General features: G+C 56.5%; 1 protein-coding gene across 7 annotated transcripts in view; it reads right to left on the minus strand.

Annotated features, from left to right (window-relative positions):
- Positions 1-4,893: 4,893 nt before the first annotated feature.
- The window catches only part of KIAA0556 (KIAA0556 ortholog), a 234,488-nt gene continuing 220,071 nt past the window's right edge, over positions 4,894-19,310 (minus strand). For all 7 annotated transcript variants that reach the window (XM_009196201.4, XM_017953265.3, XM_009196203.4 and 4 more), the window contains 9 exons: positions 19,098-19,263; positions 15,563-15,720; positions 13,942-14,006; positions 12,370-12,480; positions 10,180-10,319; positions 8,226-8,327; positions 7,490-7,650; positions 7,291-7,379; positions 4,894-6,685 (listed from right to left, as the gene is read on the minus strand). In XM_009196201.4, coding sequence (XP_009194465.2) covers positions 6,630-6,685; positions 7,291-7,379; positions 7,490-7,650; positions 8,226-8,327; positions 10,180-10,319; positions 12,370-12,480; positions 13,942-14,006; positions 15,563-15,720; positions 19,098-19,263 — 1,048 coding nt within the window. In that variant the 3' untranslated portion in view covers positions 4,894-6,629. The remainder of the gene's footprint in view (positions 6,686-7,290; positions 7,380-7,489; positions 7,651-8,225; positions 8,328-10,179; positions 10,320-12,369; positions 12,481-13,941; positions 14,007-15,562; positions 15,721-19,097; positions 19,264-19,310) is intronic.

The following is a 19,310-nucleotide window of genomic DNA, read 5'->3' on the forward strand; positions in this document are numbered from 1 at the left end:
TCGGAAGGACCATTGCAGCATGGAATGAAGGGAGAAAAAGGAGGCAGGAGGCGCAGGGTAGGTGGGAGGAACCGCAGGTGCAAAGGCCCTGGGGTTGGAGGAGCACCATGAGCGCCATGTGGCCGTGTGCAGCACTGTATGACAGGACAGAGTGCTTGGAGCTCGGGGAGAGGACATGGGGTCTGCCGGGGTCAGAGACTGTGGGGCTTTGGGGTTGTGGCGAGGAGTTTGACCGTCATCTTCATCTTGAAGGCCACAGGAGACATTGATTGATAGGAGAGTTTTAAAAGGCAGACACTATGGGCTCTGCATTTTGGGAGGTTTCTTCTGGCTGTGTGGGGCAGGCCTGAGAGATGGGGTGCAGGACAGAGGCAGGGTGACCGGAGGGGGCCGCAGCAGGGTCCTGCTGGGATATGGCAGTGGCTTGGGCTGCGCTGGCCCTGGGGATAGAGGGAAGTGGGCATCTGATCAGTGGCACCCATGGGGCTTGGAGGTGAGTGACAGAGCTGAGCCAGGCTCCTGTTCGGGGCTTTGATGCTGGGCAGGCTGGGATGCTGCCGGGCAGATGAGGCCTTGGTGGAAATCAGGAAAAGCTGCTCTCTGAGTGGATGAATTAGAAAAGGGTCCCCTCCCTGCCCCCAAACATGGAAGACATGGCCCTGGAGCCCCCAGATTGGAGGGCTGGAGTTGAGCCTCGCTCAGGAGCTGAGCTGTGGAGCACTGAGTGATTGTGCCTGCCCCAGGTCTAGCTGCCATGGGACTGAGACAAACTCAGCCCAGCCTGACACCATCAGTCATGAGGAAAGACCAGTCTCCTCCGTGTGGGGATTTACTGCACGGACAGACAGGAAATCGCTGTGCAGGGCCCCTGCCCTGTCCCCAGCACTGCCTGGCTCACATCACCCTGGTAACTGCTCCTTGGGCCACATGTCATCTCAGACTGACATTGTCTGAGTTTCTGTCTTAGGGGAGGCCAGGGGCCAGGCTGATGGCCACAGGCCTGGCAGGGGAGTGGGCAGCTGCCAGGATTAGCCGGGACCCAGGGTAATGAGGGGTCCTGGGACTCCAGGGGGAGTGGGAGGGGCCTCTGCATGGGAGAAGCTCTGTGACAGGGCCAAGCTGGTGATTGGGTGCAACACGCCCAGCCGGGTGCACTCACTCTTACCCCTTCTTCCCGGCCCTCCTGGGAATTTCTAGGGGGTGTGTGTTGGGGATGGGAGCTGCAAGCAGGATGAACCCAGCGAGAGAAGGCAAAGGAGGAAGAATCCCAGGGGCCAATCAGGGGAAGGAAGGGAATGGATAGGGAAGCGGAAAGAGTTGGCGGAGGAGGGGCAGGACATCGGGACATTAATCTCTGTTCAGCCAATGGGCTGGCTGCTCTAAGGTCAGTGCCCTTTGTGGACCAATCTGCCAAGGCTGGGGGGGTGCCCTGGAAATTTGAGAGGCGCCGGGTGCAAGGTAGTGCCACGTTGCTCTGGGGAAGAGCCCAGACCCAGGAGTCATATCCCAGCCTCCGTGTGATGGTGGATGGAGTTGATGTGAGCACCAGTGGGCCCGAGCCCTGAGAGCTCCTCCCCATGACAGAGGTACTGCTGGTACCACTGCAGCCTGGGTAAGGAAGCCCAGGCCCCAGGGCGTAAGGTCCCTTGCCAAGGTTGCACTGTCAGGAAGTGGTTGGTGGAGGTGGAGCCTAGACTGGGACCCGGGCAGCTGGCCCCAGGGCCACTGCATGTGAGTCCTCATCAGCTTGCTGGGGAGAGTGGTGCCTGCAGCCCAGGTCTCACCGCATCTCACCACTGTGTGCCTTCAGGAGAGACTGCAGCGCGTTCACTCTCAGGGTAGGGCTTAGTGTGTATTGGCTATTAGGATTTTTTTTTTTTTTTTTTGAGATGGAGTCTCACTCTGTTGCCTAGGCTGAAGTGCAGTGGTGCGATCCCGGCTCACTGCAACCTTCACCTCCCAAGTTCAAGCAATTCTCCTGCCTCAGCCTCCCGAGTAAGATGGGATTACAGGCACCCGCCACCATGCCCGGCTAATTTTTGTATTTTTAGTAGAGACGGAGTTTCACCATATTGGCCAGGCTGGTCTCGAACTCCTGACCTCAAGTGATCCACCCACCTCAGTCCCCCAAAGTGCTGGGATTACAGGCATGAGCCACCGTGCCTGGCCACTGTGAGGAGTTTTGTTGTCATCATCACAGCATATGGTTGTCAAAGGCTGCCCCTGTGGCGGGAGCTGTGAGTGGAGCCGTTTCCCAGAGAGGCTAGGAGACTGGAGTGCTGTCATAAACGCCCCACTGCACACGGCAATCTGGGACATGCCCACACAGTCAGGGAGGCACCCCCAGGGCACCTGGGGACGCACACAACATCTTGGATGGAGGCTGGCCACTTCTTGCTCTCCCCAGCCTCTGGCCGTCAGAGGCTCAAGTCTTAGGGCCCCAGAGAGCACTGTGCATGCCTGGGAGGCTGGGGTCTCATCGCGAGGGACCCAGCCTTGTCAGCCCCATGTGTGCTGGGCCCCGCAGCCCTGTCCGCATGTCCCCTCCTCTCCACATTCCTTAACCTGCTTCCATCTCAGGGGTTGCAAACTCACACGCTGGCTGTGTGTGTGTGTGTGTGTGTGTGTGTGTGTGTGTGTGTGATGGTCATACAAGGGAGGACTGCAGGCAAGGGTGAGACAAGAGGGGCTGGTGGGGACCAGGACCATCTGGAGAGCACTGCTTAGGCTCTGGGGCCAGCTGGGAACATGGGACCAGGTTGCCAGATCTTCCTGTCTTTCTGGAGAAGCAGGGAATCTGCATTTTAATGTGAAACCTGATAATAAAGGAAGGCAACTCATTTTTAAAAATTAAACATCATCTAGTGAGTCTGCCAAACCCAAGAGCCTGGGCCGCCGGATTGTGGACTGTGAAGAGGCCAGGTGGGGCCTGAAGGCCTCGGAAAGGGACTGTCCTGGCTCCGGGAGGTGAGGCGGGAGTGAGGCCAGGAGCGGGAACCCGGGCATCTCAGCACATGTGCCTGGGCATGGGGCAGCTGCCACCCGCCTGGCTGCGGAGCCCCCCTTGGCAGGCTCTGGGGGTCCTTCTGGGGTGGCAGTGCCAGTGTTGGAACTTCCAGGGAGGTGGGAGGCAGGTCTTTCCCACAGCTGAACAGAGGAGGCAGGTCCCCAAGGGCTGGAGGCCTGTGGGAGCCTCCACCGGGAGCCCGTGCCATAACCCTCTTGTCAGGTGCAGCAGAGGCCCATTTCCAGTCACCTATGCCAGGGAGCCAACAAGCCCTGACCCCTGACAGTGGCAGCCCAGGAGTCATTTATGTCCCCGTTTGTTGGGGCACTGGGGATTGGGGGGCATTGCACGGAACGGGAAGCCTCAGGATGTAGAGGGAAAGGAGGGCCTCTGTTTACCCACAACAGCTGAGGGTGGGGGCTGCCGCCTCCAGGACCCAGAGGTGTCACCTCACAGTCGTCCTGTCTTTCTGCCCATCTGGGGGCTGAGGAGTGGGGTGGTGACAGACCAGGAGGGAGCCCCTCTCTCCTTTTTCCTCCCTGGAGAGGAGATTCCAGTCTGGGACACTCCTTGAACCACAGGTTGGAGGTGGGGAGAAAGGGAGGCAGGCTGAGCAAGCAGGATTGGTGAACCGACCGGGGCCTGCCTGTGGACAGGTTTTATTTAATAGTTGGCTCACTCAGTGTGTGTTTGCCTGTTTGTTGAAGTGGAGCCAACATTTAAAAGTTAGATTTCACATTAAAGATAAACGAAATGCCTGGCTGTCTGGCTTCTCTTAGATCTGAGGTGTGGCTGACCCCTTCGGAGGGCCTGTGCCGCTGTGTTGACCATGGTCCTTGCAGGCCAGTGTTGACATCACTCCCTGACATCACTTGCCTGGCTCCTGAATAATGGGACTCCAGCCCAGGGCTCTGGCTGGGGCCTGGAGAGCTCAGCAGAGCTGAGAGGCTGGGACACCCCTGCCGGCCTCCCACTCTCGCAGAGGGAATGCTGGAAGATCTGGGCTGTCCTTGAGGGTCTCCAGGGCTGGCCCAGAGATCCCTCCGCCAAGAGGAGGGAGGGCGACTGTTCTCCAACACCAGGGTGGCTGGGCACAGCCAGGCCTCTGTCTTTGTAGGAAATCAGAGGGAACGGGGGCATGGAGCAGGCCGGCCAGAGCCCCTGCTGTTTTCCCTCTATGCTTGGGGCTGGGCCTCTCCTGGCTGGACAGAGGGGGTTCTCTCCTCCGACCCACACAGCGAAGGAAAATGGGGCTTCTAAAGGACTCTCCTACCTGCTGCCAATGCTATTGCTAGTGCCTGAACCGCAGTGTGACCCTCCTCAGCTGAGCCCTCTTTCCAGTCGAGGGCTGCTTTATCCAGAAGCCACGAGCTGCCAACATTCATCCCTGGAGGCAGCAGGGGCGTGGGGGGTGGTGGCAGGGAGGAGGCCCAGGAATTGGGGGTCTGGGGGTCGCCATTCCAGGATCCACACATGGTGAAGGGAAACCCCGGGGCCAAAGACCCAAGGGTTGTCACCCCCACCTCAACTCTCGAGGGGCCCTCTGAGGATTTGTGCATTGGCTAATAGCTTCCAAAGCTGTGTGTCCCAGGAAAGTCGCACCACCTCTCTGTGTCTCAGCTCCCTTATCTGTAAAGTGAGGATAATAACAGTGCCCACCGCAAAGGGTTGTGTTACGTGGATCAAAGAAGTTAGAGCCAGGCATGTAATAACCAGTCTGTATGGATGGGCTACTACTGCCTGTTGCTACAGCATGACAATCTCACTGCGCAGTCAGGGTGCGATCACGACCCCATCTGCAGCTCGGTGAGGCCTTCTCTGTGTCACTCAGCTCCTGGAGGCAGCATGGACTCCCCGTCTGACCCCAAATCCGGTGACTCAGATTATATTCTCAATAACATCTTTTATTAATTTTGCAAGAGGGAAAAAATAGAAATTTATTTTAGAGTTAACGCCTGTACAGCCTTTTTTCCCCTCCTAAATTGCACAGTACATACGATTATTATAAACATCAGCTGAGGTTCTGGGACTGAGCTTGAGTCGTGTTAGTGCCATCTCCCTGACAAATCTGACCTGTGCCCACATCTCAGTGGGGAAGGAGCAGCCGGGGCTCCCTTTAATGCGGTGGCACCAGTTTGGGTACAATAGCTGGATTGATCAGCCCCTGACTCCCCCCGCGGGAGGTGCTCGTCACATCTGGGAGCTGAGCAGAGGTGCCGGGGGCTTGGAAGCTGGAGAAATGATGGATCTTTCTCCGGGAGAAACAATTCTTATCTTCCCATCAGCCCCGCACGCCAGATGAAAAGCGCATTTGCATAGCTGCTCGAGCCCAGGCTGCTAAGCTCATGAAGTATTTGCCGGGGCTCTCGGTTGCATAGGAACGTACCTCGAGTACAGTACTGCGGCGGGCTGGGCTGGGCGCCAGAAAAACAACGGATTAATATTTGGAACGAGAAATTACCCACCACTGGGAAACCAATTAGGTCCCTGATCCGAGCTTGTTACATCGATGGAAATAGATGCGTTCTGGGCTTCACTCGGCTGGGGGTGCAAGGCACATTTCCAACTTGCTGGGAAGTGGCTGAAGAGGGAGATGGGGTGGGGGCCCGGGAAAGGAGCACCTCACTGCCTGCCTCCAAGGGCACAGGGGCATAGACAGAAAGCAGCCGCGTCAGTGAGCACAGCCTCCATCAGACCAGGAGGGTCATGCGGCAGAGAGTGCAGGGAGGGCCTGCTCAAGGGTGGGAGGAGATGGGGAGAGCGTCCTCGGCATCCCCCAACACCTGCACCCAGAGGGCACTGCGGTGGGTTCTTCTGGCCCTCTGGGGTCTGGAGCTGCCAGCCTGCTGGCCGCCCGCCCACCCTTCCTGGCCTGGCAGCAGCACAGAGAGGATGCCCTGGCCTGCCAGAGCAGGCCCAGCTCTTGCCAGGGTGGATGGCGGGTGGCCCAGCTGACTTCCTTCCCTCTGCAGGATGCACAGCTTTGGCCAGTCCCTTATCAGGCCCAATGAGAGGAGAGAGGCCCCTATACTGGGATGAGAGAGGGTCTTGTGGACCCATGTAACCAGGAAACGACCCCAACCTCTCACCCAGCTCCACCAGTCCCAAAATGAGACAGGGATGTGCAGGAGAATGGGAGTGTTGGCCGCTGAAGCTCAGGTTTCTGAAGGCAGAGTCTCCCTGGGCGGCCCTGCCTGCTAGAGTTGTGGGGTGGGGTCTGGTCTCCCACTCTCCCGCTCAGCCATTCTCTGGGCCCTCTGAGGCTGGATGGGAGGCCTCCCCACTCTGTCATTGTCCTGCTCCGAGTCAGGGTCAGCCCAGGCCCAAGTGGTCATGGGCCCTGCTTTGCTGGGTCTCACAGCAGAGGCATGAAAGCAGGTGTCCCGGGCTCCCTGCAGCCAATCTGGAACTACAGGGGATTGCCGTGCCCTGCAGCCACAGCCATCTGTCACTCCAGTAGCATCCAGGGCTGTCCTCCCGAGTCCCCTCTCCCCAGCGGGCTCCCCTCAACACTGTGGTTCGCTTCCAGCTCCTGGGACTGAGGGTGAGGGACACGGGTGCTAAGTGGGGCTGGTGACAGAGCCCAGTGCAGTGGGAGGACCAGCTCTCCCTTCTTCACCCGTCAGCAGCGCCGTCGTCTCATCTCCTTCTCGCTGATGCAGGTTTTGGGACGTAAGGCTGTCATGACAGGGCACAGAGGGACCGGAGTTACTAAGTCTCAAACCCTGAAGGGGTGCCCCACACTCCCCAGTGAAATCCAGCAGCCTGGATTATTGCCATTCAAGGCCCTTGGAAAAGTCCTTGCTCTTGGGGTGCCTGGCATGCTGGCCCCTTCCCTCTGCCTGGAGCAGGCTTTGCCATAACACCCCTCTCAGCCTTTGCCCAGGCTGCCTGGCACACTCCTCACATCCTTTAGGATCCAGCTCAAACATCACGTCTTCCAGGAAGCCCTCGCCTTGGGCATCTCTACTGGCTTCCCACGGCCCAGTGCGAACCCCTTTAACATGGTGCTCTGCCCCTGACTGCTTCCCCACTCTGTGCCCATGACACTTGGATTCAGGAAGCTCCACTTGTTACAGGTGCCTGCAAGAAGCCGGAAGCATGTTGCTCCCCTGGTTCCGACCCTTTTGGTCCCTCCCCAGGCCTTTGGGCAGGCTCCTGGGCAGAGGAGAGGGGTCTAGGGGCAGGCAGGGGTGCGGGCGGGGGTGCAAGGCCACCAGTTCCTTCTGTATTCAGACCGAGCTCCCGAGGCGTGATGCTCTGGGCAGAGAGACGCCACTGACCTGGGTCAACAACGCTCTGCTTCCGTTTCGCGTTGGTCATGATTTGGTTTTCATTCATCATCTGGACATCCTGATCCTCGGCCTGATTACTGCGGGGAGGAAGGAAACACAAGATTCGATCAGGCTCCTGGCCGCGTGTCCCAGCCATCCATCCTCGTTAGGGCTGGTGGGGAGGCCATGGGGCCGGCTGGGGCCATACCTGATAGTGGTATGTTTTTCCTGGTGGCGGATGTCCCTGTCCTCGGTGAAGAGGATGGTGTGGTAGGGCACAGTGGGCTCACACGTGGGCAGGATGCCCCCCACCAGGTGGCTCACCATGGCCAGGATCCCGTTGTACACGAGCAGGTCATCCACCAGGAGCTGCAGGGACATGAGGCGGAGCTCATGGGTGCCCCTCCTCCCTCCCACGTTGACCTTGGGCAAAGCGCATTACTGCTCTGAGCCTTTCTCCTTGGGAAGACGGGGCTGCCAGGAACAAGTGCCTGCTATGTGCTGTGTCTGCCTTGTGATTTCAGATCTTCACAGCCGTTGGGAAAGACAGGAGCCATCAGCCCACATTGCAGATGAGGAAATTGAGGCCTGAGGGGCTTTAATACCATTAGCACAAGCAGCAGAGCTGGAGGCAAACTCAGGTCTCTGGTCTCCAGGGTCCCTGTTCTCCCCATCCCAGGGTCACCGCCCCAAACCACTGGGATTCTAGGGGAAAAGATGAAAGAGAACCCACTTTCTATTTGTTCAGGGTGACACTGAAATCACTGCCAGGAGGTTCTGAATTCATGGTTGGGCGGTAAATTTGCCTGCATTTGAGGACCAGGCATTTGTGTTGAGGGTTGCAACAGAGAGAAGTAAATCAAACTGCGACAAATGATAATTGCCGGCGGCCTAATTACCAACGAACATAATTATCTCAAAAAACTCAGCTAATAAGTACTTACGCCAAACTCCTTCACCCCTCGATGGGGTGTTTTCGCATAATTCCACAGTTTGATCATTGACACGGTGGTAGGCAGATCGAAAATCACATAAACCCGGTTCACCTGTCAGAGAGCAGCACTAATTAAAACAGGCATGTTTGGAAACAGAGGCACTTGGCTGGGCTGGGGGCGCCAGGCGTGGGCTGGGGGTGAGCGGTGGTGCCCAAGGCAGCGCCTGCCACGTGGGCCAGCCTGGAGTTCCGCCCCCTTTCATCTCCTCGAAGCCCATCTTGAGTCAGGTCACGTGTGGCTGCGTTTGCAACAAACCGCTGAGCTGGCTCTTGGAGGGCCTGTGTGCTTGGGCCTGGCGGGGCCCTCATTTAAATGCCAGTGGAGAATTGGGAACATCCTTGGCCATCCCCTATGTCCCCTCAGGTCAGGCCCAGAAATAGTCTAGAGCCCCGTGAGCTAAAGGGACAGTCCCCAGCTCGGGTTGAGCACCAGCCATGGTGATCAGCTTCTGACCCTGTCTGTCCTTTCCCCAAACCATCGCTGAGAAGCAACGCCAAGGTGCTGCTGGGCAATGTCCAGTGCGTGTCTGTGAACCTCTGCTGGGGGAGTCAGGAGGGCTGTCTAGATCGGGGCAGAATCCAGTGGGGAAAGTGGGACGGGGCAGCCTCGAAGAGCCCTCCCTCTCCTCACCCCCAACCAAGGCTCTCAGATATTAGCGGGGGGACCCTCCCTTGCAAGATAGAATCAAGAAATAAGCATTCCACACTGGCTACAGGCTGCACGCTCAGTCCCGCCCCGGGCCCCGGTCCCCAGCCTGTGACCATCCTCAGAATGTCCCAAGAGGGAGTGGGGCTGCTCGGGGAGGGCCAGCCTCCTGGCTGGACCATGGAAACAATAAAGGTCAGGGCGAGGGTCCTCAAAGTCAGTTGCCTGTGAGGCTCAAGCAGATACAGATGTTGCAGTCCAGCCTCGAGAGCAACAGCTGAAGTTGCCTCACCCCAAAAGGCCTTCCAGGGCTAGACAATGGAAAATACCCACTGGCCGCCAGTGGGTGGCCCGGGTCTCAGGGAAGACAGAGCTGTGTTGCCCCCTCTCCAATGGGGCAGGGGAAGCTGATGGACGCTCAATAGGGGGGGTCTAATTTTAGGGTGGCCTTTGGAAAACTTCCATCATAGAATTGCTGACGCTGTACCTTCCCGCGTTTTGAGAGAAAAAGGTGCCCCCGATCCCCCATTCAGTCCCATGGCATGGACAAGGGACACATCCCTGGTCATATGGCTGTCAAGAACCTGCTGTGCATCCCTACCAGGCATCTGGCCCCGGGCTGAGAGGCTGGAGGGGGGCTGACCACCCCGTCCATGCCCTGTGGCTTCTCCCCTTCCTCTCCACCACAACCAACCACTTCAGCTCACCATGAGGCCTCAGAGCTAAAAGCTAAGCAGGACTCAGTGCAAGGTTTGAGATCTGGGAAACTGAGTCAGTTGGCCGGAAAAGCTGACCAGGCCAATTTGGGGCCAGAAGGAGGGCAGGGCGGCCGCGTTGGGGTCATCTACCCAGTGATGTAGGAAGAGGCAGAAACTGTGAGTGTGCAGAGAGCTGGGTGGGGAGGAAGAGGGCACAGCGGCTGCAAAGCCAGGCAGAGCACAGAACCAGAGAGGGCTGCCTGCAGGGACCAAGGAAGACCAAGCCCTCAGGCAGCTGTGCTGGGGTTCCTGGCTTCAGATTCCCATGGGGCCCCTTTCACCCCTGGTGTCCCCTTATAAAAGAGAAAGAATTGCTGGCCTGGAAGAACTGGCCCCATCAGGCAAGGTAGCAAAGACCTAAACCTTTCTGACAGTTCCCAAGCATCTTGGCTTGAGATTAACTTGACCTGGAAGAAAGACGCGTCGCTGAGACCAGGGAAAGAAAGTCCCCCTGGCCGCCTGAGGGCCAGGAGCTGTGGTGGCCACTGCTGGGAACCCACCAGGCCCGGCAGGATGGGAGCCAGCCACATGTGCCGGCCATCACTGGTGTCGTTCACTTGGTCGATGAGCTTGTCCGGGGTGCGGACGTCCCCACCTACGCCCTCCAGGGAGTTCACGCTGTCAGGGAAGGCCGCAATATCTGAGGAGGCGTCTAAGTTGCCATAACCCAAATCTGTGTGCTCGGGGGCTGCCAGCTGCCCTCAGGCTGACAGCGTGGCTCGAGGGACTCCGGGGCTGGCAGGGCTGATGCTCTGGGCAGCCGCAGCAGTGACAGCTGAATTGGACGTGTCCTGGGGAAAAGGGGAGTGCCAGGCCCAAGGGGAACAGGTGTGTGTGGAGAGGTGGACAGTTTCAAGTAGAGAGAGAAGGAAACCACCCAGAAGGCTGAAAAAGAGGCCTTGCAGGGAACGGCTGGAGCTGGGGACGTAAAACGTTGCTGCTGCTTGGGAGGGTGGAGGGCAAGCTCTGCGGAGGTTTTCTTTTGGAAGGGAATGGGGTGGTGGGTGGATTCTGCCCTGGCATGTAAGGATCGTGCCGAGCCTCTCTTCCTGGCCAGTGTGGAAGGACCCGGGGCAGCTGGACCCAGCTAATGTGATCTGCAGAACCCAGCTTCTAGCTCTGCCTCTGCCATTATGACCTATGAGAGCTTGGGCAAGTCACATGTCAACCCTGGACCCGTGTTCCCATCTGTAAAATGGCTATAAAAACCTCCAGCTCCCAGAATGGATGTGAGGATCTCAGAGTGCACCAGATGAGAGCCCTTTGGTAAAATCAATGAAACTTTATAGCTTCGAGAAGTCACTAATAATGATAAAAAAAATCAACAATGGGCCGGGCGTGGTGGCTCAAGCCTGTAATCCCAGCACTTTGGGAGGCCGAGACGGGCGGATCACGAGGACAGGAGATCAAGACCATCCTGGCTAACACAGTGAAACCCTGTCTCTACTAAAAATACAAAAAAAAAACTAGCCGGGCGAGGTGGCAGGCGCCTGTAGTCCCAGCTACTCGGGAGGCTGAGGCAGGAGAATGGCGTAAACCCGGGAGGCGGAGCTTGCAGTGAGCTGAGATCCGGCCACTGCACTCCAGCCTGGGTGACAGAGCGAGACTCCGTCTCAAAAAAAAAAAAAAAAAAAAATCAACAATGATTCATCCCAGCTGAGGAGGGTGGTGGCACCCGGGGAAGGCAGAAAGGGATCCGACTGGAAGCCAGGGACCCCAAACAGATGCAAGGCAGGCTTTAGGGTTCGACCTGCCCTGGTATTTCCCTAATGTGGTGGGCCAGCGGTCACAGATTCAAGATCCGAGGGGGCCAGGCAGGTTACATGAAAGAGGCAGGATAGCTTAGTGCTTGGCCAAGAGCCAGTGTCTAGACACAGACTCACTGGCTGTGTGACATTAGGCAAGTTACTCAACCTCTCTGTGTCTCAGGCTCCTCATCTGTAAAATGGGGATAACAGCAGCAATCACCTCACAAGATTCTTGTGAGGGCAGATGAGGTAGCACAGAGTAAGCCCTCAGTAAATATTAGCAGCGTGTTTCAGGGCCTGGTAGATAACAAGGGGAGGAGTGGGGGCTAAGGTAGACCAGAAGGATATGCTTGGGGAGAAATGGCAATGGGTAACCAGGTCCAGCCATTGTCACTACGCATAATCAAGGGCCTGTGTTGCCAATTTCTCAGGGGAAACTGGAGATCAGGGTTTTCATGTGAGACCTCCTGATTTCTAAAAATATTAGCAACTCATTTTAAAATGCACTGGGCTAACAGTTTGCAAATTCTGGTGTGGGCATACCATGGGCAGAGGGTTCCAAGCTTAAGAAATTCAGGACACACTGAGTTGAACACAGTGCAATAGGCTTCTCCCTGCAGACCTTGTCAGAGCCTTGGGAACTCCAAAACATCTGTGGTTCTCCGAGAAGAGGAGGCTATAGTTGGCAGCCTCTCTCAATTCATTGGACCACAGGACTCTTTGGCTTGTGGATTTCCTGCTCCTGATGTCTTAGCAGGCAGGGCTGGGAGCTGCTCTCTGCTGCACATCCCTAAGGGTCAGCATCTGACTATAAGCAAAGCCCCCCTGGGCTCTGGTTCCTAGAGGGCCATTTCCCTCTGCACGCGAGGCTTCTGCCCCATTTCCGACCCCCCCATGCTCCCATAATCTGGGTGGAGCCCGCTCCTGTCCTAGAAAGGATACTGTTTTCCGACAAGGGGATTTTTTCTCCCCGCTCATCATACAGCTCCAGGCCAGTGAGGCCGATGTAATACGGGTCACCCCAGCTGGTGAGAAGCTGAAACTGGAAAATGACTGGGACACTTTATTAAGGAAAAGAAGGCTGAATTTTTTTTTTTGCAGAATACAGTAAAACAATGGCAAACTAAGAGAAATTATTTTGGGTCTATATTGATGAATGAGAGAAAAACATTTTTCTCTTATTGAGACTAGAGCCTATCAAAATATAGGTGGCATCCCATTTTCTTAAAGTGCATGTGTGTGCATGTGAGTGTGTGTGTGTGCGTGTGTGTGCATGCATGTGAGCACATGTGCGTGCATTAGGAATGCAAAGCCTTCCTCTAGGCCCCAGGAGACAGGACGGGAGGAGAGGGTGCTCTCCAGGGAGCAGGCGGGATGGGGAAACATCTGTGTTACAAACTCATTGTATGGTATTGAACGAAACGCTCCAGTTTCTCTGGTTGTGAAATGATAAGAACAGAGTACCTGCTCCCTCCTCCATCCCTTTCAAGTAGACAGGAGGCTAAGAAGGGGACACATAAACCTCACAGCACCAGGGACCATGGTCCGGCGCAGGGAGACCACCATTGCTGCTGAAGTCCCACGTGCGGAGCTGGGCATCAGGCCCTTTCCCAGTTCAGCCCCGTGCCCTGCTCACTCCCCGCATTCCCAGGAGTAGGCTGGGTGGGAGGCCTGAAAAGGGGCCGGGCGGCTCCCAGATGATGGCATAGCCGGAGACAGTGATTCCAGAACTGGCCGGCTAGAGAGCGGGCCTTAGAGCCAGGCTGCCTGGGTTCACCTCCCCCAGGTCCTACCCCTTCTCACCTGTGTAGCCTTGGGCAAATTACTGAGCCTCTCTGTGCCTCAGTTTTCCTAGCTGTGAAATGGGGATGATAGTAGTACCAGAGTGCTGAGCTCTGCTGCCTGGGCTAAAGTACACTGGTGCAATCAGAGCTCACTGTAGCCTCGAACTCCTGGGCTCAAGGGTTCCTCCCACCTCAGCCTCCAAGTAGCTTGGACTATGGGCATGTGCCACCAGCTAATTTATTTTATTTTATTTTTTTAAGATATGGGGTCTTACTATGTTGCCCAGGCTAGTCTCAAACTCCTGGCCTCAAGCAATCCAACCTCCTTGGTCTCCTAAAGCGTTGGGATTACAGGTGTGAGCCATTGTGCCTGGATTGCCAAGCTATTTCTATCTTCACCTCCTCCCTGGCTGGTTCCAGGAACTCCCCTCCCCAGTCTAGCCGCTGGGGTCAGTGTCAGCTTCTCTAGCCCCTCCCAGCTGGAGTCCTGAGGCTGCCCCTCCAGCCTCAGCTGCCAGGAGTGGAATCTGGAACTAGCCTGGCTGCCCCAGTCCCAGCAGCTCCCAGTGGCCCTGAGGATGCAGGAGGTCTCCCATCCTCTGCCTTGGTTTCCCTGCATGGAGTTCCAGCTGCCTCAAATGTGGCCGCCTGAAACCCCGACTGGGCAGTTGCGGCCCAGGCACTGCCTCGGGGCCCAGAATGTGCTGGTGGGGCGGGAGGAGAAGGATACAGCCACAGGGCATCAGTGGCGCCTCGTAGTCCATGCTTGCACACTCCAGGCTTTTCATGTCCAGCCTGAAAAAGCATAAAACAGCACCATGAAGAAGCTCATGACGGCCTAGAATCACCAGAAATAACAGGCTTTGAAGAAACGTGGCAGTTTAGTGTTCCCTAGGACGCAGCAGGGAAAAGACAGATGAGGCCCCAGCTCGCGTGGAGTTCCCGCTCTAGATGACAGTCATTGCCAATGCCGGCAGGATGCTGTGCCAGGGAGGCACAGGGCTCAGGGCTTTCCCGAAATGGACTCTTTGATTCCTCAATACAACCCTAGGAGGTGGGTATTTTTAGATGCTTGGGATGTGGATGAGGAAACCAGAACACAGAGAAGTGAGGTCACTTGCTCAAGGCCATGCAGCTGGTAGTGGCAGAACCAGGATGGGACTCAAGGTTGTCTGGTACCACTGCCCCCTTTCTTAACCAACCCCCTCTATGTCTTTAAACACAAGGACGGTCCATGTTGTGCTGAGAGCCAGGACAGGGTGACAGGGCAGAGGGCCTGGGTGGGGCAGGCTGCCTCAGGGAGTGCTCTGGGAAGGCCTCCAGGAGGAGGCAGCCTTGGGAAGTGTCAGAGTTGAGCCTTCCACGCAGAGGAGCAGCAGAGCAAAGGCCCGAGGTGGGAAGACACTGGGCTGCTGGTGTTTGCCCCAGAAAGCAGCCAGAGGGCTGGAGTCTGGGGCAGGATGGGGAGAGAGAAGCGAGAGGAGGCTGGAAGGCGGGCAGAGCCCTGACGGCTTTGGCTTCATGATCTTCAGCACCTGGCTCCACCAGCCAGGGCCTCAGTTCCCACATCTGTAAAATGGGCATCATACTGGCTAGGTCAAAGGGTGGCTGGAAGGATTTCCCAAAGGACACATCAAAGTGTTCACGCAGCCAGCCCTTGGGAAGGATTCTCTCCTCCACAGTCCTCCCCACGGGGCCTCTCTCCCTGGTCCACTGTCAGTGCCCTCCAGCCTGAGCCTGGTTCTCTTTCATTTCAAGGGCAATGTTACAATTAAGTGACTTCCCAGTGACCAGCCCAGCCAGCCAATCCCACTACAGTGCAGGGAAACTCATTTTGTTTCTAGAGCTTGGCCTCTGGCGTTTGGACATCAGGGGGTTTAAATGAGTAAACTTAACGTGGCATTTACAAATCGTTATGAACTTAATGTGGCTGAGACTGGGGCCAAGAAATCCCAGTGAATCCATGAAATATTAAGCTCTATTTTTCTCCTTGAATCTTTCTAAATCAGGAACACAGAAACGGGAGAAGGAAGGCCCTTCCCCGACCTGGCCAGCAGGCATTTCTGGAACGGAGGCAGGCTGTAGCCTCTTTTCCCAGCAGGAAACGCAACGAAGCATTTAAAATCTTCAGCATTCCAGACTGTGAAAAACCCAAATGTCCCCAGACAAGGCAAGTCCATTCTACAGGCTTCCGGTGAGGCTTGGCTGAGCTTTAAAAAATGACTAAGTTGAAAAGCCATGCGTTTGATCACCGTTTCAAAACCCTTTCGGTATGTACATCAGAGCAACTTGCAAAGCAAGCGGGCCCAGGGGCCGGGAGGGGCTGTGCGTGGCGCCCACTTTCCCCTCACCTCCTGGCCGGCTGGGGCAGCAGCTGAGCCTGTAGGTAGTCCACGAAGAGGATTTCTTGAGCAAAATCAAAGTGGCAGTTTCCTGGCCCCTTCCGGATGAGAAAGCCCTCTGGCGGGGAGACGCACAGGCCGTCCAGGGAGACGTGGACAATCTTGGCCTGGCAAACAAAGGAAGTAACATGACTGAACGGAGGCAGGCCACGTGGGGACAGGAGTGGTGCTGACATGGCCAGAGCTGCCGGCAGCTGTGCCCACCATGGGGAGCCTTTCGCAGAGCCACCTGACCGGGCTCCATTTCCCGTACCAGGTGCTGTGTGGGCACTGGGCAGGTAGCAGAGGGCAAGACAGGCGAGCCCCCTGCTGCAGTGGACATGTGCATACATTCTCTGGTCCACAGCTTTCAGGGGAGGCATGTGACTTGGCCAAGGCCCCACCCACCTCACCAGCTGCAGCGGCCTGGGGCGGCAAGACATGGAGGTCAAGGGCACGGACTCAGGTGCTTCCATGTGCAACACTAGTAGCTGTGTATGTTACCTACCTTCCCTATGCCTCAGTTTCCTCATCTGTTAAATGGGCACAGTCATGAGTTAACCTATGTAAAGTGCCCTAAACAGTGCCTGGCACAAATTGTATACTTCGTGAATGTTAGGCTCTATTGCACCTTTTTCAACCCCTGGCTCACACATCAATACCCCTCTGGGAGCTCTCCCTTAGGACGGGACAGACCTCTTCCCAATCTTTCTTCTCATGGCACTGAGCTCATCCTTTTTGGTCCTGAATGCCTAGCAGCATCCCCAGTGGCTTCTGGGTGTCTCTTACGGCAGAGGGTCTGGCTGGACCACCTCTCTGTCTGCCTCGGGGCCTGGAACACAGCAGGTGCCTTCTAAGAGCTTGCTGGATTCACTTGGATTTGAGCCAACATCTCTCCCTGTTCTAGCCAGAGTTCTCCAGCCAGACAACCAGGTTCTACTGGTCAATCTCAAAGTCCTAATGGCAGAGTCTGAGGCGGCCCAGCCACCACCTGTGCTATGGGCAGGGAGGGGCGACAGCCAGCACCCCCTCCCTGATTTCAGATTTTGGAGCCTGATTCTCCTCCACACCTTAGCCCACCTTCGTGGTCAGCAAGATGGGTGCACCTGCTCATTCAACTGGTGGCTTTCCCCTAGGGAGAGGTAGAGGAGCTCCTCCTACAGAAAGGAAGGGAGGAAGGGTCCCTGGCCTGGCTCTCACATGCCCCTGGGGTCCCTCGTTCCTTCAGCATTTTGGGAACCTCTATGTCAGTTACTCACAGGATAAGTAAACCTGAAGGGTGGTGCTACCTGGCTTCAGGCGTGGCTGTCACTCAAACCTGGTCCCTGTCCTCAGTCTCTCCATCTGCTTTCCTCGAGGGGGATTCCTACCTGGGTCCCCCGAGCTGAACTTGAGACATGGCCGGGCCCATCAGCATGACTCCTGGAGTTTTGCTGGCTTGCCTGGAAAGGGGAGCTCTCTCTTTTGCTGGGCTTGGAGCTAGCAGGATATAAGCCTGGAGCTGCTGGAGTGTGTCCTGGACAGAGTCACCCAAGAGTGGATCCAGTGATGGCAAAGCAGAGGCCCAGGAAACCCCTGTCCATCCTCCACGGCCAACACCTCCTCCAGGAAGCATCCCTGACTTCCTTGGGCAGAGGTGGCCACCTGTCATCTGCGCATTCCCTTGGAGGTGACCTCTATCACCATCTCCATCTAATGGCGAAGGAAGCTAAAGTTCACAGGGGCTAAGCGATTTGCCCGAGGGCCACTGAAGGGATTTGAAGCCCCAACTCCAGGAGTCCAAGGCCCTGGCTTCCAACCACATGCCAGGGACTGCTGGTGCTTGGGAAGGCCCTTGGGGTGTGGGATCTGAGTCACAGCATCCATTTCACTGCAGTGGGGGTCTCCCATCTCAGGCTATGTGCCCATTCCCCGCCTCCACCTCATCCCACCGTAGCCCTTGTCTGGCTGGTGGGGCCCAGACCCGTGAGATGGGAACTCAGCCCAATATCTCCAGATGGTGAATTCAGGTCACAGAAGCTCTACCAGACAGACTGTGATTTGCTCAAGGGAATTTTAAGGCCCAAAGGCACAACTTGAGGCAACTTCTGCCTCAAAAGGCTGTTTTTTAGTGTTGATATATCTGACTTCTTCAATGTGTCAAACTAGGGGAGCGCTCACAGAGACACAGGGTGGCGTTGGGAGGGTCCGTGACTGGCCTGCTCAGAGGAGCAGGCTGGCTCAGTTCCTGTCACACGGGGAAGGCCAGGGGCTACCGATCTTGCTGTAAGATGTGACAATTCTTTTTTTCATGTTTCTTTCTTTGAGATGGTATCTTGCTCTGTCACCCAGGCTAGAGTGCAATGGTGAGGTCATAGCTTATTGCAGCCTCGACCTGGGCTCAAGAGATCCTCCTGCTTTAGCCTCCTAAATGGCTAGGACTACAGGTGTGTGCCACCAAGCCTGCCTAATTTTTTGGTAGAGATGGGGGTCTCTCTGTGTTGCCCAGGCTGGTCTCGAACTCCTGGGCTCAAGCCACCCTCCCACTTCAGCCTCCCAAAGTACTGGGATTACAGGCGTGAGCCTCTACACCTGGTCTGTGATACGATTCCTAAGGCCCTAGAATAAATTCTGTGGTGGGTACATGGTGGGGAGCCCAGCTCTGGGGATTATATGAGGCTGGATCCTGGCTTTGTCAACTGTTACCTGGCAACGGTGATGCCAATCTGCCGTGGCAGGTGTTATTCCCCCTTCATTTTATAGATGAGGAGACAAGCCCAGGGAAGGCAGGTCACGTGTCAAAGGTTATGCAGCTGGTAGGGTCCAAGCTAAGACTCAGACTCAGGCCCTCCAGCTGAATTGCTACCTTTCGGTGGCCTCATCATCACTTTTACATGACTGGAGGGCACCCATTCAGTCATCTGAGGCCAGAAGCCCGAGAAAAGGGCTCTTCCAAGGCTCTCTTCTTCAATCCCACCAAGACTGAGTGCTGCTTCTCACTCAGCAAAACATCACATGGAAATCACAGTGTGGGCTCCAGGTCTGGCCAGCCAAGGTGGAGACTCCAGCTGTGTGGCCTTGGATGGGTGAGTGAAGCTTCCTGGACCTCAGTTTCAGACCCTGAGAAATGGGGGTAATCGCACCTGCCTCCCATTGGCTGGGATGAGAATCCAGTGAAATGATGAATGCCCATGAAGCCCTCAGCAGAGGCCCGGCCACCCGGGCACTCAATGGACTTGAGGGCCGAAACTGACCATGGCAAGCTGAGGGCTGGACATGCCTAGGGCCTCCCAGCACCAGAGAAACAGCGCTGTGCAGTTCCCTGGAAATGCCCTGAGCTCTTTAGCCTGCATTTGCCATTTGCAGAAGGAAATAGCAATGCTCTCCCTCCCTGGACATAACGCCCCCAGCTCCGTTTGGAAAGTTCTGGAGGATTTATGCTCCTCTCTGGCTGCCACGCCAGCCATTCATCAAGGTGCTGCTTCCCTGACGCTGGACTGAGCGCGGCCGCTGCTCCCTGGCTTACCCCGCGATAGGTGTCCTCGGGAGATTTATTGTAGTTCCAGAAGCGCAGGCCTGCGATGCTTTCGGCCCTGTCAAGGCGGATCGTGACCACGTGATCCAGCCCCGGCGAGAAGGGGATCAGCCACATATGCTCATCCTCCATGGTGATGTTGGTGCCATCAATTAACCTGCAGCAACGGGGAAGGAGCGGCAGGGGGGCGGTTCAGTGGGCACA

Source organism: Papio anubis, chromosome 18 (genome assembly GCF_008728515.1).
Source record: "Papio anubis isolate 15944 chromosome 18, Panubis1.0, whole genome shotgun sequence".
Taxonomy (NCBI): Eukaryota; Metazoa; Chordata; class Mammalia; order Primates; family Cercopithecidae; genus Papio; species Papio anubis.